Source organism: Parus major, chromosome 2, assembly GCF_001522545.3.
Source record: "Parus major isolate Abel chromosome 2, Parus_major1.1, whole genome shotgun sequence".
NCBI classification, from domain to species: Eukaryota; Metazoa; Chordata; class Aves; order Passeriformes; family Paridae; genus Parus; species Parus major.
The window spans coordinates 81076216-81093840 of NC_031769.1; the positions used below are offsets into that span (position 1 = coordinate 81076216).

The 17625-nt window shown below is 38.5% G+C and overlaps 1 protein-coding gene across 6 annotated transcripts in view; it reads right to left on the bottom strand.

Annotated features, from left to right (window-relative positions):
* Window positions 1-17625, bottom strand: part of ADCY2 (adenylate cyclase 2) — a 276092-nt gene that overhangs the window by 71936 nt on the left and 186531 nt on the right. For all 6 annotated transcript variants that reach the window (XM_015617679.3, XM_033512153.1, XM_015617680.3 and 3 more), the window contains one exon: window positions 705-853. In XM_015617679.3, coding sequence (XP_015473165.1) covers window positions 705-853 — 149 coding nt within the window. The remainder of the gene's footprint in view (window positions 1-704; window positions 854-17625) is intronic.

Genomic DNA, 17625 nt, shown 5'->3' on the forward strand with positions numbered 1-17625 from the left:
TGTGCTCACAAAAGAATATGAGCTTCCTCAAAAGCTTCCTACTGTTGTAGGATTTTTAATAAATCATTTTTTAATATAATTCAAACTAACTTCTTCAATTAAAAAAAAACAAACAAAAAACCAAACCAAACCAAACCAACAAAAAACCCAACAACAACAAAAAAAAAAAAAAACAGGGAAAAAATCTTGTAAAGAAGAAAGAATGTTTGAAATGAAAGTGATTTACTTTTCCAGCTACTAGAAATTTTTAATTATTAAATAATTAGCTCTATCAGCAGAATATTTTATCTCAGATACTGTGTAAAATATGTATGTGGTACAGTAACCTCTGTTTACAAGATACAAATCCTGAGAAATTGTTCCAATTAAGAAAATTGCAAAATTAGTATCTTACCACTGACACAAATTTCAATTTTGACTAGTATACATGGAATCAGAATTTGGTATTTCAGCCTGAAAAATGAAGACATTATGAAAAAAAGCCTATTATTGTGTGCCTTTTTCTCAACAATTCTATTGTATTAATACCTTTGTGGCTCTTCTGGAGTGCAGCATTGTCAACTTTTGATCAAATTAAGGGATTCTACATATTAAATTGCTGAAAAGCATATTTTAAAAAAATATTTTCTTAATTCCTCCCTAGACCCTTTATTTCAATTTTTTTTTCCTGAATGTTGTTGATACATTTTATTACAGTACAATACCTTACATTAGTGTGCCTTTTGACATACAAATTGTGGAAGTTGTTGGAGTTTTCCAGCTGGCCTGCCTTTGGACCTTGTAACCTCTGAATGATCTCTGCTTTCATTTCCATGGCAATGTGAGCAGGCAGTAAAGAAAGTAGAAGACGCTCCTAAAATTTAAAATGAAATGTCCACAGTTTCTTCAAGTAGAATAAAGTTAGTATGGCATCAATACTGTGCAAGGCACACCATATTGTCAATACTATGGAATATTTTGATGAGTCTTGCACTCAGGCCTGGTAGGAGCTCCAAAGTTAATCAGTTCCTTGAAGAGTATGACAGAGATATACACACATTTCTAGGTAATACCTGCCTTCTTCAAGGTTTACTGTATATTAGAAAAAGTTTAAGCTAAGCTTAACATTTGCTGAAGTTATCTACAGGAATCTATTCAATATCTGAATAGGATGCAGCAAATGAAACAAGAGTCACAAGACCCGTCCAGAGGACTTTCAGGGAAATGCAGGAATAAGATTCAAGCAGGAATAAGATACATTTTTTATTTTTTTTTTTTCATGTATTTTAAATGCTTTGCCATAATTTTAGCAGCTAGATTGAAAACAAAATATCAACACAGAACATACTGAAAATGTTGAACTTTTGCAGAGCATTTTGATAGGTACTCTGTCCTTCAATATGGCATTTGACAATTTTATATATTTTTAATTAACCTAAAAGCATATTGAATATTAAAAAACCCTAAACCCTACGTATTTTTTCTCATAAGTTGGTATTAGAGTCTTTTTCTTCATTTGATATGATGGTTTTCATCTTTTAAAGCTCTCTGACACTTTCATTTTCTCCATTTTACCCGTGACAGCTTTAGAATGATTTCCTACTTCTCTGGAAAACAGATCAACAAGAACTCTGCAAGAAACATAATAAAATCCTTATTGCTTTATCATATTCCATATCTTGAAACTGAACAAGAGTTTCCCATTTTCTCATAGCCAGACAGGAGAGACTCCTTCTGGCTAAGAATAAAAAACAATAGCCTGAAGCAGTGAAGAGGGGGAAGGCATCTGAAAAAGCCTGTGGCAGAGCCAGAGAGAGAAACAGCTACTCCAGAAAAGATGATGACCTCAAAATGTGCATGATCCTCAGGTGTTACTCAGAAGGATGCACTCTCTTTGGTTCACAAGTGTATCTTTGCAGAATTTGCAGATCTGTTCAAGAAGGTACCAGAAGAAGTGTTGCCATTAATCCAATCCTCTGCCTGCGATAATTATTCCTGTTCAGGTCTGATGACCTTGAGTAGTGCATGGCAATAACAGAGCAATAGACTCATCTAATATTTGCAGCAATCTTGGCTATCTATCTCTGTCAAGTATAAAAAAATTCACATTCCTCATAGCATTTGTGCACTTGTAAGCAGAGCATTCAATTATATGCAGCCCCGAGAAACTGATCCTGCAAATATTTGGCAAAAAACTTTTATTTCAGTCAAAGCATCTTGATTTGCAGCTAATTAATATTGAACTTATAAATTTATTAAATGCAAGATTAATTTAGTATGTTTAGGCATTTTAACAAGTTCACATCCAAGAGACCAGTCTATTTTTCATTGCTCATGTCATTGGCAATATTTCTCTTCCACTGCTCCTTGGTGGAAGTATTTTGCTAACTTGTAAATGTCTGTACAACAAATCAGGTTTTTTTCCAAAATGAAAACTTACTCTTCCAGGTTGCTCTTTATCTAACAGTACAGGATTTTTCAGAGGTGTTAAGAACTATAATTACATGGTTAATGAAGGTGAGAGTGAGACGAGTGCTCTGAGCTGAAATTTTACATCACTATACTCCTTTTATACAATGGATAGTAAATACAAGCTAGTTCACTATCTTCCTATGACTGTTATGATTCCACACACACAGTGATGCAGATGCTCAATGTCCAGGTTACTGCTTACAATTTTGAAACTCAGAAAGACTGGTAAAAGGCCAAAAAGCAACAAACGTTTTCAAGGAAGCAAGAAAAAAACCAAGAGAAAAAGTTTTCATAGGGAGCTGCATAAAGTATATGAGGAAGAGGAAAACAGAATTCCCTTATTTTTTAGGGGACATCAGGAGAGATGGAATATTTCCCCTTCATTTTCTCTTCAGCCTCAGCCCACTATTCCATTCTGCTTAGACATCCTGATGAAGCTGTTCACTTGCACCAGAGTTCCCTCCAAAGAATGCTTTCCTTCTTCCATTTCCACTGTCCAAAAAAGAAGGTTGGAACCAGAGGTTGCCTTAGAGAACTGCAATTGGTGAAGCACACTGTAGAACATTTGGCCATATCCAGCTGCACATACAGCTTTCAGCCACCCTCTCCATTCTGCAGGCTGCAAGCATTCACTCTTCAGTCCTGACGTTATCACTTGTGTGATAATGCAGATTGTTAATTTTCATTTCTTTCACTAAAAGACAGCTGTGACAGAAGGTAATTCTCAACTGCTTATGAACACTGTGGCTGGGCTGGTCAGCTAAAGATCCTAAGAAATACAAAGCACATAAGAGCACCTTTTCCTTCCTGTTTTATCATCACTGTTGGCTCAAAAGACCATAGTGGAAGGATCAAAACGACGTTTTGCACTGAAATACCTGCAGACTAGAACAATGCAAGGAGCACCACAAATCAAGACTGCTGCCTATGCTGGCTTTATGTTTGGCAATACATTCCATTCTGTACTATTCTGTCAAAAAGATAGAAAACCCACACATCAAAAACTAGTGGAACTGAGACACAGGACACTGATTCTTCCTTATTTGTAGTAGACAGAGAAGCCACTCTCAGAGCTACAGTCTGCAAGAAAAAAGCTGAAATAATTCTGAATGCAGGTCAAGAGGTACCATTTAAAAGTCTTCAGACTGAAAATAAGAATACCTGCTTCTGGTGAAAGAGAAACTGCTGTGCTAAGACAATAATGAAAATCTCCTCACGTATGTCCTTCCCTAGAATATTAACAACATGACTGTAACAGCTTATACGGGGAATTTATACACACAAGACTATTTCCTGATTGCTCACGTTCCCTGGGACTATGCTTTCCTCTCAAGCATTCAAGTAATTTCCAGCTAATACCTTTTAAGTCCTAAGGCTAAAAGATGGAGTCCACTCTCTATACTGAATACAACATTAAATTGCCTTTCAATACTAGAGGGTTAAGTACTTCTCTCTTCTCCACCTGGACCCCACTAGGTTAGCAAGTAAGCCTCCTCCCTGGGTTCTTCAGCTGAAGATTTTCTGTGGTACATGTTGAACTGTTATTGGAAGTCCTATTCTCTCAATCTCCCATATCCAAGCTTATCTCTGTCAGAATTTTCCCTGAATCATACAGATGACTTTAGCAGTGATTCTCAGTTACACATCACTCCTCTGAAGCTTGATAAGCTCTGGTTGCTTTCTTAGCTAGAATAAGTTGGCATAGTTCAGTTAAAGAACATAGCACTGTGTTGTTTTCTGCAAGGTAGCTGCTGTGCTTGAGTATCTCGCAAAATATTATGCTGTTGTTCTGCAGCAAACAAGCAAAATATCCTGAAATACTAGGTATGGGTTATTCTTAAGAGTACATGTTTCACAAATTAACCTCTTCTTGGCCTGAGGCAGTAATGCTTCATTTATTTGGTCATTCCTGTTTTGTTATGCAAACTACCAATACTGATTCACTCATTCACCACTATCAACTCTTTACTGAGCATAAATGTAAGAATTTATAGATTTAAAGGCGAAATATTTTTCCATCTAGTCTGATCTCTTGACTAATACCAGTTACAGAATGTCACTAAAGAGAAACAAATGTTGTCTGATAGGACTCACTGTATTAAAATCAACTTTGTGCCTTGCTGTCAATGGAGAGTGTCTTGGTTTTGGAAGACAGGAGTCTGCTAGGGAGGGCAGGAGCCTCCCCTGGAATGAAAATGTAGACCCCCCCCCCTCTGAATTATAATAATTCTGAAATCAAGGGCTCTTAGGCAGAGATCTGGGGATAGGAATAACAGTTCTTTACTAGTATGTATAACAAGGCAAACAAACAACAATAACTACAGCGTTAGCAACAAAATAGAACCAGGGAACCCGTGACGGCCTTCTCAGCCGAGACGGGAAGGGATGGAGGAGAGGCTTTGCTCCACAAACACCCTCGGGCGGGCAGTCCCAGTGCTCCTGCAGGACTCTGAGGAACACTCAGCTGGAACAGCAGGGATGAGCTGAGATCCTGGGCCGGTGGCTGAGGTGGATCAGCAGCTCCGCGGCGGTGGCTGGCACTGCCACACGTCCCGGCAGGACAGGGGGTGCGAGGCCACCAATGGTGAAATTCCCTTCTCCCCACTGCAACAGCTCTGCGCGCCCAAAGAGCTCTTCTCTGAAGCTGAAGAAGCCCACCAAACTGTCCCCGTCCTCCCCTTTTCCTTCCCCCTTCCCACCCTGGGCCCAGACGAACTCTGTGTTTTCTCAAGCACCCACCAAGTACCTGCAGTTAGGTTTTCCCTGCAACTAATGGATAAAAATTCCAGTGGTGAGCCAGAACTAAAAGGAGGACACCAAACCACCAACAGAGAGAAACTGTACTTCAAGGCAATTCACAGAATCTAATACTGAAATTCTAAGGTAGCAATGCTCTCTCTCTCTCTCTGTTGTCTAGGGAGGGAACTGCAGGTCCAGATTTTGGTCTCACTGGAGGAAATATCCCTCTCTGTTGTTAAGCTTTTTCTGATATTCAAGAAGTCTGAAGAAAAACTATATATTTGTAGATCAGTAAAGGACTATAGGAATATTTTTGTCCCTATAATCCCATATAGGGTTGTTTTTGTCCCTTTCAATGTCATTTAGGGCACTGAATATTGAATTCTGTTTTTCTGTGGGTTGGATCTTGTTTTCAGATTCCTGTGGCATATATCTAATCATCTATTTAGTGAGTTTGACAAACCAGGTCAGTAAGTCAGCAGCAAGAGCTCAAGACACAATTAGCCTATGCATGCATCCTGCTTCACTGCAAAATTTAGAAATAGACACAAATAAGATCAAAGTTTCAGCTGCCCTCTAAGTGTATATAGAAATAACCTACAGGAAATGAATTTTCTGATTTCTGATCACAAAATGATCAAACAAGTCAAGAAGCTGATAGAGATTGTGATCCAGAGGTATTTGTCAAATTACCATACTGTTAACCGAGACCATATTATCATTCTCTAAAATACACCTACAAGAATAAAGAGTTGTAAATTGTTTTTTTTTTTAAAGCTTACTTGGGCTCTTAACTGAGAGGTGAGAAGATTCCTAAAAATTACATGCTATCCTTAAATACAGCCTATGCTAATAACCTCCATCAACCTCATTACTTATGCTGAAGCAAATAAATTGATTTTACTTATACACAACAAGAAAGGTATTCAATCTTGTCTACAGAGACATCAAGAGATGGAGAATTCATCAACTTCGAGTGGGTAATCAGCTGAACTGTTAAAAACTGTTAAAAAATTGTCCTGTATTTCTTACTTTGATGCCTTGGCCCTGTTATATCCTTCTCAGCTCAAGATTAATGTCCCTACTCTTATTCCTGTAAACACAGATAACTATCTTTTTGATCAGGTAAGCAGACTTCAGTGTAAAAATCACCTTCTAAGTATTTTCTGTACTCTCTTCTCAAAACCCTCAACAGCCTTCAAGCATTTTAAGGGTTTTTTAACAAAAGTCCTAATATTTTTCTCCAGTAAACAAAGACATACATACATTTATTTCCCTCAGTATGTCCATGACTTACTCTGCACAACCTTCTGTTGTAACATCCCCAGTGTTCCCTGTCTGCTGTTCCATATCTCCTATTTTCTCCAAAATATTGTACCAAGTTGCAGCCTTACAACAACCTAGCTATGGCACATACTCTTTTAGAATTATGTCTCTTCAGAAAATTATTAAAAACTCTCTTGATTGATATTGTTCATAAAGTATTCAATATTATGGTATTTATTATCAGACCAGTATTTACATTTTCTGCAAAAATTATTGTCTATGAATGTCTTCACATATCGCTTAGATCATTAATAAAAAGGACATAATAGCATAAACAATGAGATGTGATTCTTGCAGAACATGACACACATGTTCACACATGACACACACAGTTCATTGAACATCTCCACTGATAACTTCCAGTTGTCCCATTCAAAATCCATTAGACTGTGCTCTTTTGATGGGAACTGTCAGTACTTTTATGCTGAGCATCACAACATCATGTATCTCACTGAAATCTTTTGATTATGGAAAGTTACTTAAACCAAATATGTACCCATTAAATACTAAAAAACATTTTCATATTACTTGATTTCCTACCAAATTGTTGAGTATATCACTCTATTTCTTTTCAAATACAATCCTATTACAGCAGCACCTTTTATTTCATACTGATTGCTTATACTTTTTCTATTTATTGGCAGCCCCTTCCTTGGTTATTATTGGCTTTATTCCTGGAATACTTCCAAAACACTTTTATTTGCCTTGAGAAAACCAGACAAAGATCAAGGATTTTTTGTGACATCTAGAAATCTCCTACATCTTTTTTAATTTTGAACTTTTTTTAATATATCTAATTGCTGCTTTTGCTTTTACTTGTGGCTAGTACAGGCTTTATGACACAGATAACATCTTTCCAGATGGCTGAATTATGAACTCTCATCTGCTCTCCTAAATGCACCCATCCCTCATACTGCTAACAGCATTCCTTTTCGATTTTTTTTTTCCCCTTGGAAAATGAGTTTTCCCCCAAGCATAGCACCAAAAGGCTTTTTGTTTTTATGACTCTTTTGATGAAATTTCAAGTGTAGCAATGCCAGGAGCTACAATATCAACACACACACAAGGGGAATGAAAGTACCATCCTCTCATTCCTCACTAGTTCCCCAGGCATGAAATGCAAATGCCTTCATGAAATTATTCTGCAGAAGGCAAGCTGTAGTTGTCCAGGAGCCTCGGGTGCAGGCCGACAGTTTTCAGGCTAAGATGGATGCTGAGGTCAAGAGATCAGATAGTAATGAGCTGTGTCCACCCAGGTGCTGGGACTGGGCCAGGGCCAGGGTGAGGCTCAGATAAGTGCCAGACAGGTATCTGCTCCCACACTTCCGCCTGGAAGTCTCTGCCTGGGGAACAGGTTTTATTCCCTTCAGTTGTGGTAATATTGTTAGAGAGCAGAAGTGAGAAGACTGCTAAACTCGTAACAGAAGTGGATGGCGGTAAGTCTGATAGGCCATAAGCCTTGGTAGTAGAAAGCAGAACTCTGAAGAGGGAAGCGAAAGATAACACTATGCCTGGTACAATATGCTAGGTATGCTTAGTTTATGAGAAATCATATAATCCTGTATGTGCCTGTGTTGGTCTGTACAAAGCTATGATGAAGCAAAGTCACTAGGAAACATAAATGTTATGGTTAGTCTTATTTTTATCTACAGTTGTAAAGCTATATATACTGAGCCCATGTAATCAATAAAACAACTTCTTGCATGGAAGCAAGTGGGTCCTATCTCTTCCACTGCCATGATCCAGCCATGCCTCCAGAAAGGGGACAGTTGTCTTCAAATAATTTTGCAATTGCCAAACATCAGTGGCATGACTTGCTCACTTCACAAAAGCAGTAAATCCAATGCAGGCTGTCAATTTAAGGCAAGAGTTTGCAGGCTAAATATGCAGCATTGTGAACCCTCAGTGTGTCCAGTTCATTTGCTGCAGAGTAGGTCTGTCATCTCACCAGTCACTTCCACATCCAAAAAATACTAAAGCTATGCAAAAGCACCACCACTGTTTCAGTGTAGGGGACTGAAAGCTCATTTAAATTTACAGGCTCACCATGTATTTGGCAAAGACAAATTCTTTCATGGAACCTAGGGAATGCTTAATGTTTATGCACAGTTACAGTTTGCATATGCAGCTTATTTATGACTAATTTTGCAAATTATGTTCACTACACCTTCAGAAAAGGTGTAGTGAACAAAGTGAAAGCATGCCTATCCTGCAGCTGTTCAAGTGACGAGTCACCAAACAGCATGACAATAGATGCACCAAGCAGACAGAGCTGCTTGATTAACTGACAGATTTCAAGGTTTATTTCTGTCTGATCCTGTTAAATCTTCCTTTAAGTTTTATATATTTCAAGAACTGATGAACAGACAGAAGCAGCATTTTGCAAAGAATCAGTCTGAAGAGCATGACGTATTTATTACTATATCAGTCATTAATAATGGTGAAGAATTACAATGCTGGCAATTGCTCAATACCATTCTTTTAAATAATAAACTCTCTAACTCTGGTACAACTCACTTCACATTTTGATGAGAAGATTTTAGTTATGTTTTCAATAGAAGTAAATAAAACCAAACTAATCTCCTTTTTTACATATTTTCCTTCTTCCAAACCAACTATGAGACATGTCAGGGAAGATATTCAAAAGTACGCCTTGAAAGGTATCTATGCAGCACTTTTTTCAAAGTCCAAAATTTCCTGTTCTTCTGCTGAGTTTAGAGCCGAACCTTGTAGTTAAAAGCATCAAATCCGAAGCAAAACCAAAAGCATTTCTAAAGCACAGCACTGCATTTAAGTTAGAAGATCATGTCAGAAGCACATTGACAGCACCACTCCTCCACAGCCTTCTAGATATCATGAAACTGACAGTTTTTACCTTTGACATTGCCTCCAGTGTTTTAGCCATCTGCTTACAGGCTGCCAAGTAAATATGCAAGAATGGATTTCTTTCTGTATTTCACTGGTGATTTGCTAATATTTTATAGGATAGTCTTCAGATAGCATATATTTGAATGATTAAATGTTACTCACCACACAGAATAAAGATTAAAATCAAGAATCAGGCACCTAGCTGCACTTTTCAGGAGCTCATAAACACTTAAAAGTGGGTCAGACTGAGCAGTGAGAAGCAGGGCCACAGCCACAGAAATTAATCAAAACAGTCAATCTCTGTATTAGATTAATCAAAAGTAGAAGTAGCTAAACATAGTTTTGGCCAATACATTAGCCAGTTTAAATAAAGAGGAAAGTTTATTCAAGTAGAAGTAAGAGTTTATTTCACCCATAAGTTAATGAGAAGTGAAACTACAGTAAGGAGCTGTCCTACTTCTTGTGAAACAGTGATGACAAATTTTAATGCTGCAAGCTGTATATTTTAACACCTCTTTTCTGAGCACCACTATTTATTCAACAGCTCATTTCCTAGGCTTGAAGACAGAAAAGGCTGACACACTAGGAAGAAGTCAAAGAACAGGCATATATCTGGAGGGTCTATGCTGTTACTACATTAATAAAGCAGACCTTTTGTCTCCTTACAAAGTTCCTTGTAGATATCTCCCAATTGCTCTTTAATGATTATATTCACCAGCTACTAAAGATAGAAAGTTTTCAATGAAAAACTTTGTTCCCCCTGCAAAAAAACTAATATAACAGTTTTGGAAACCAATTTTATTTTGAGGAATCAGATCAGGGGAAAAAAGCAACAACTTTATGGCAGACATATGCTAAACTAGTAATTAACACTCATTACTAGGCCTAATCACAAAACAAAATTTAATATAAATCATAGCAAGGGTTAAAGGTTTCAAAATTAGCCTGGTTTTATTTTCTAAACATTTTCTGAATTTTATCCTACATATTTTATTTTCTGAATATTTTCCATGCTACTGTTTTACATGTACAAATTTGGAAGCGCTTTCTATGGTGTGTTCCAGAGGTACTTACACATGTAAGTTTGCAGACAGGAACTCAAACTTAATCACAGAATGACAGGAATGGTAACTACCAGACCTTCAAGTGTGGCCTTGTCACCCAGGAAAATCCTGTCTTCCTGGGACACTAAGTCTGTGGGTGGAAGACATTGAGAAAATTGGAATCCTAAAAATGCAACTGAGAAAAGTTACATTTGCAGGAGGAAGCCAGATAAGTACAAAATGTCCAGAAGAGGGTGCTGTTTATGATTCTGTACAAAGAACCACCAGGTCGTTAGCTCCAGGCTGGAAGGAGGCACCTTTATGTACCTGGAACTCTATTTTGAGCAAAACAGTCTGTAATCAGGTAATTTTATAGAATTAATTTACTGTAAACTAAAACAAACCTCTCACTGCTGATTGCAGTTTTGAATAAAAAACCCAAACAAACAAATCAAAACAAACAAAACCCAAAAACACTAATACACTTACACAACCACCTATCTGTACTTCCTGGTCTCAGTTTTCCCTATTTTTGCTGTGCATTATACTATGTCCATCAAAAAACCTCCTGTGCTGAGGTAGGGTAGGAAGCTGAGACAGTATGTGTGAAAGTTTCTGTCACTTTTTGCTTAACCACTTCTGCTGTTCTATGATTAAAGGTTTCTGCTGCCCTTTTCCTCCATGTCTCTGATCCGGCTTCAAACACTGATGACCTGCAGTGCCCTCTGGTGTGTCCCCACTCCAGCATGGATTGTCCCTGTGCCAAAACCCCTCAGGGGTGATGGTACCTTATTTGGGTGGAGAGAGTACTCTATACAGATCAGCTTGTCTCCAACCTCCAGAAGCTAAGCTGCCTGTTTTCCTTTTGAACTGTGTTTGGGCAAGCACACCTTTGGTTCCTGGTTAGATAACTTTTTAATGTCCAATGGCTAAGATTTTGCACATGGGAAAAGTAGGCTTTTCCCATGACTGTTTCATATGCCCCACGGTAGGCTGGAGGCAGCTTAGGCAGACATGAAGTGATTCACAATGACCACTCCTCCAGCTCACCAACTCAGACCCCTGCAACCTGCGGCCACCAACACAGGCTCCATACAAAGTCACAGTGTCCAGTGGTGCAGTGTCCAGTCAGCTCCAGAGGTTTTCAAGATTTAACAAGATATCCACAGGCTAAACAGTGTTCTCTTTGTGCAACCCTTCATCAAAACTCTGCCAAAATGAAACTTCAACCCTCTTCCTATCCCCACAGATAAATGCTCATCAGTGAGCATGAGGTTATTTTGGAGGTAGAGACCAAGCAGCCTTTTCAGGTGAAACGAATCAGCTCCAAAATGAAACTATTTAAAAATCACTGAAGCAAGTACTAGATTTCTTGCTTCTGCAATGCTCCAGGTGAATTCCCTCATCCCCAGGGTCCTGCACAAAGGCTGCTCTGCTCCCTCTTTCTCTATCATGGGATGTGCAATCCAGTGGAGACATTTGGTAAATGTCCTTTAACATAGCAAACATCCCTTGAGGGCTTAGGGATGTCTCCTTGAGGGATTAGGTCCGCATTCTTGGTCTCGTGTTGAAGAATTTAAAACAGGTCTAATTCTTACCAATTCCATGTTTTGTGTCTATTGTTTTGGACTCCTGCTTTACACACTGATGCCTGCACATTTGTATGTGTGAAGATGCATACTCTAAAAATCATACCATAGCTGCAGCTGATTGATTCTGGCAGCATTATTTGTAATGGCAGATATGCTATGGATTAATGAAATCTATTCTATGATTAGTGCACTTAAATAGCTTCCAAACTTTTTAGAAATTTGGGAGTATTGTGACTTATTTACCCAACACTGGTTTTGGTTATTTCCAGCATATGACACCAATATGCTCCATGCCTTTATGTAATCTGATTCATTTTGATACGCTGCATTTTTAAACATGGAAACATCAGAAAAATATGTTGACAATTAGCATTGTGTTGCTGCTCAAAGATATAAAATTAAAAAAAAACTAGAAGGTAATATATACTAACTGATAACATTTTATAATGTAATTCACAGTATCATAATTATTCACCACTGAAACCTCAGCATACACAGGCACATAATACCAACTGTTTAAGCTACATAATTCATAGAAAGGAAGAAAGAACAAAAATCATCTTTAGTGTAACAAGACCTTTATTTTCATATTTAGTTCCTGCTCCAGTCCTCTTGGTGAATTTTTTTTACTGCTTAAAAACTCTTTCTGTATATTAGCAACAGTTACAGATTATGTACATCCTTTTTAAACTGGCATTGAGTGGTTCCCACCATTTACATTATATAATTTTGAAGAAAGTAGTAAAATAAGAGACTGCTATATGCTTTCAGCCACTTACTTTATTCTTTTCCATTTTTGTTAGCACACTATTTTTATTAATAAGCAAAAGGGAGCTAATTTATTTTCAATCCTGAGTCCAAGATGCGCCTCAAAATAGTTTCCTCCCCACGGAGCCTCATAGCTGTCTTTAGCAGCACTGGCACTACCACATCCAGAACAGCTTAGCAACATGCAAATACTGAGTCCTGCCAAGAAACCACAGAACATGTGGTCAATACATGGATGTGCTCTGATGAATCAGGGCCATCCTATATATTCCATTTGGGTCATTGCAGAACTTGCTTATTGTTTTTGGGACTTGTAAATATTTTATTGTTGATAAAGAATTTCCACTGAAATGTTTAGATTTCAAAGCAATGCAGAAAGCTACTTAAAAATACTCTGATTGTGAAACAAAACTGAAGGATCATTGTGGAGGGCAGTAAGTCAACCAGCTGCATGGCCACTCTCCCCTGGAGAGACAACCTTAGACTTCATCTTGCAACCCTCCCCCTCGGGGAGAAACCCTGGCTGGTGGCCTCCGCAGCTGTGGTGGGCAAAAGAAGTCACATCCCGGCTTGTTTGCAGCCCACGTAGATTCTAGGTATCTCATTGGTTCTTCCCCTTTGCCCTGCCCCAGGCCCTCAGGGATATAAACCTCTGTTTTCTCTGAATTGCTAGCTATTCATTCTGGGATTTCTTGGAGGGAAGAGCTGATTCAAAATTTCCTGAGAGATCTAATGTGAAAGATCCGTCTCTTTCTTCTGTGTCGCCCAAAGACCTGCATTCTCACTTAACAGCCCTTCTCAGGGCTCAGAGCTGGAATTGCAGAAGTGGCTGCAGACGTTCCTGGGCTTCCAGGACGTCCTCTTGTTGGGACGCTTTCCTAGGAAAGTCACAGCACCTGACCACTGCACCCAGCTGCCTCAGGACATGAGTGATTTTTAAAAAACCCAACATTTAAAAAAAAATTCTCAGTGGGGATGAGTAATAAAATTTTAAATCTTTGATCATGTAAGGACATTTGTCCTGTCCCATGCCTGCTTAGTTTCTTCAAGACCCTTTTGTGAGGGATCTTGTCTTCCAGAAATCCAGGCAGCCTGCTGAAGTAGGTTATTCTCACCCACAAGATTTGAAACCTTCAGAGAATTATTTTTTTCCTATACAGAAGCTGTCTTGACTTTTATTTCATCCATCACCCTCACCCAAATCTTACATTCTACTTCCACTAATATGCCCAGACACTGGGTTTCTAAGTCAGTAGTTCTCCGGTCTCCTTTGGAGCTCTGCAGAAATCGGTATCACTGTTGCCTCCCTCTTGCCCTGAGCTACTCAGCACAACTCTGGGTGACAGACTCCACATGAGAGGTGGCAGCAGCATTTCAGTTGCTTCATCCCTGAGCTTCTTTAGGTCTCCCTGCTGAATACATACACATGAAGATGCATTAATTTGTTAAAAAAATTAATTTATTTAATCTATCTATTCCTCTCCTCCTCACACTTCACCTTGAGTTAACTGTTGCAATTAGTCATCCATAGGTGTAGAAAATCCCTTTCCTCCACAGTGAGCATGGAAGCATTAAAAAAAAATATTCAGTAGATTTACTAGGGGGCATACTTCTGAATATGAATTTACTTTGAAAAAAGATAAATGATTTAATTTCCGCATAGTTTAAAAAATACTTAGTGTTCCTTTATAGCAATTGTTAAACTTAGAGTAGCATTTGTCTTCTCAATGCTACTTTAATTTTCCAAAAGGATAAATTTTGTAAAATTTTTCTTTTCAGTATCCCCTTTCATCTAAGCAAAATTTCAGATGCTTTTGTACTTATTTTAAATTACTCTATTACCAATTTTCACACACATTAACAGAGTATTAAACATTAGGAATGAATTAAATTGAATGAATGTCTTTCTATTCCTTTTTAGTTTTTTCTTTTACTTTTTTTTTGTTTTTTTTTTTAGGCTGGGTCTTTGTCCAGAACAAACTAAATTAATACTGTGTTCAGTGGTGGAGGGAAAGTAGCTTTCTTATGATTGATTTTTAACATTTTAATGAATTTCCAAGGAAACAAAGCAGGAAAGCTACACAACGCGGTCATCCTTTAAAACATTTCCTATTTCTTTTTATAAGTATTCCTTATCAATGGGTAATTGAATGCACCCAAGATGACTAATAAAAGTTACCTACAAGAGTAGGTACTGTGTTTAAGGCATGACTACAGATATCTTTCTGAGTGAGTACCTAACTCTTTCTCCTATTTGTACTTTATACAATTAAGTAGTGCATATCAACTTACAAGTTCAAAGAGTGCAAGTATGACAGAATGTCTAAAATTTGTATTTTTCCAAATTCTTAAAGCTGTGACTCACATAATAAAACTAAAATGGAATCAAAACACAAAATAAAAAAAAATCCTACCATGTCATCTTCTTATTGTGATGTAATTAATTATAAAAATACTCTCTTTTTTCCTTGTATCTATATATGAAAAAACTGTTCATTTCAATAATGCAGTGTATTTCAACAATGTATGTTACAAATTCAAAATATAAGTTATCCTCCATCATTCAAGGCCAGATTGGATGGAGCTCTAAGCAACCTCGTCTAATGGAAGGCATCCCTGCCTGTGGCAGGGGGCCTGGGAATATAAGATCTTTAAAGTCCCTTCAACGCAAACCATTCTATGGTTTTAAGTCTACTCTCTTTGAGAAAAGGAATTAACACCACCACTTTTCAGCTGAAAGGCTAAAATCTTCCACTTGTTAATAAAGAAAATTTGTGAGCAAATTGTCCTGCACAGATATTTCCCTGCACAGGGATATCAGACACAAGACAAGATAGGAACATTTGGCAATGGGGATACAATGGCAACACTCCACCACTTAAAATTATCACAAAGTAAAAGACAGCAGTTGCTGCAGGGTTGTTTGTTAATCTGCACAAGAGCACATTTTTCACTGAAGGGTAAACAACTCTGCATCACTGTGTAGTAAAACATTTTAACAGAGTAAAAGCATAATATTTTAGTAAAAGCCTGTCTGCACAAGCCAGCCTTTGGTATAAGTGATGATATTAAAAGCAGTGTCCTTGAAACTCTCCTGAAGCAGTGAGAATGAAAGAAAAACAATAGCCTTGTGTACAAGAGAAAAAATGTAAAACAATATGTATTAGCCAATAGTAACTTGCTAAGCCCGCAGACCTGGTCGGACCCTATAAAAGTGTGCAAAAGATAGAAAAAGATGACGTTCGCTATACTTCTGTGAAGACTCAGTGAATAGTCTGAGCAGTTTCTCAATATCTGGCGCTCTGATCAGGGACCCCCAGCGGGCAGAGGGATTTGGCAGGTCCGTGCTTGGAGAGACGCGGACGCAGGCCAGGGCCGGTGGAGCAGATCCGTGCGCAGGAAGATGCGGACACGGATTGGTACCAGGTAGGCGAGTCAGTGCATGGCAGGACGCGGATGTGGGCTGCTGGGGGTGACCGAGGGTGGAAGAGGTGAGGAGGGGTCACGACCCTCTGCCCGCCCATGGCCGCAAAGAATGGATGGGTTTGCGGCAGCATAAACTGCTGCAGCACAAACATTATCATTAAACGAAGCAAAGCAGTCCAGGATATGGACCTTGGAAAGTTCATTCCATAGGCTAGAGGTAATAGGCACGGGCACCTCTGGGTCCCACTGCTGTCTTTTGCAGCGGAAGAATGGAAAGACATAGGAGAGCAATTACAGGGAAAAGCAAAGACACTCTGTCTCTCGGTCCAACTTGGCAGATTGTAATTAGTACCTTAAAGGACAGGAAAGCGAGATATGCTCAGACTGCGAGCCCCACAATTCTCAGCCAGCAGCCTTTACCTCCCACTGCTGGGCAAGCATTCCTGTCTATGCCACCCTTGGAGAGAGGGAGGGGAGAGTCAGAGAGAAGAAAATAAGGAGAACGAAACTTCACAGCAAACAATGAAACAACGAACAGAATCCATTGAGCAATGGCAGGATGTGATACATCCTGAACTATTTGCTCCACCTTTGGAGACACTTTTAACACTACAGTCTTATCTAAGTTCCAACTTTACTACCCTGGGAGAAGCCAAATTTAGATTGGTTTCTAGCCGAACCAGGGGGACATGGGGTGAGCACTGAAGTGTGCGCAGAGAACAAAGGCATCCCCAGGGCAGAGGCAGTGCAGAAGCTCCAAGGACATGCTGGACAAAATATCAGCAATTACAGAAACAGTTGAACAGAAACAGGTGGCTCATACAGCTTCAAAGAGAGACAAAATAGCAAAAAAATCGCTAACTAAATGGAATGTAGTTCGAAATTCATCACTGTAATTAAAAGTTGATAAGTTGCAATGATCACCGTTGTTACCACCTGGCCCTGAGAAACTTTTTGTAACATTGCCTGTTTTTGTAAAATTGTGCCCTTTTCCCTCTATCCGCGAACAACGAAATATTGAGAGAAAGAACTGCATTTATTAAAGTTAACTCTTTGAGTTTTTCTTCCTTTCTCTCCATTTTTCCCCTCTGCAAGAATATGTGGGGGACGTGAAGAAAGATAGCAGCAGCAGAGTGGGTAGTTCATCCCTTCCTGCTCCCTCTCTAAGAAAAAACACCAGGACAGTACCCGGTTTGTTAAAAAATCATTATTTATTAGGTTTTTAAAATGTTTTTACATATCATTTTAATTTTGTGGTTTTAGTAATTATGAGTTTATGCAGTTGCAGTTTTTCAGAGTTTTATTAGAGAAATTATTGTGATTCTTTTTAAGTTTAAAATGCCCCTTTTTAAAAAAAAAGTGTTTAAGGTGATGTCTCGGTTCTAGAAGACAGGTGTCTGCTAGGGAGAGCA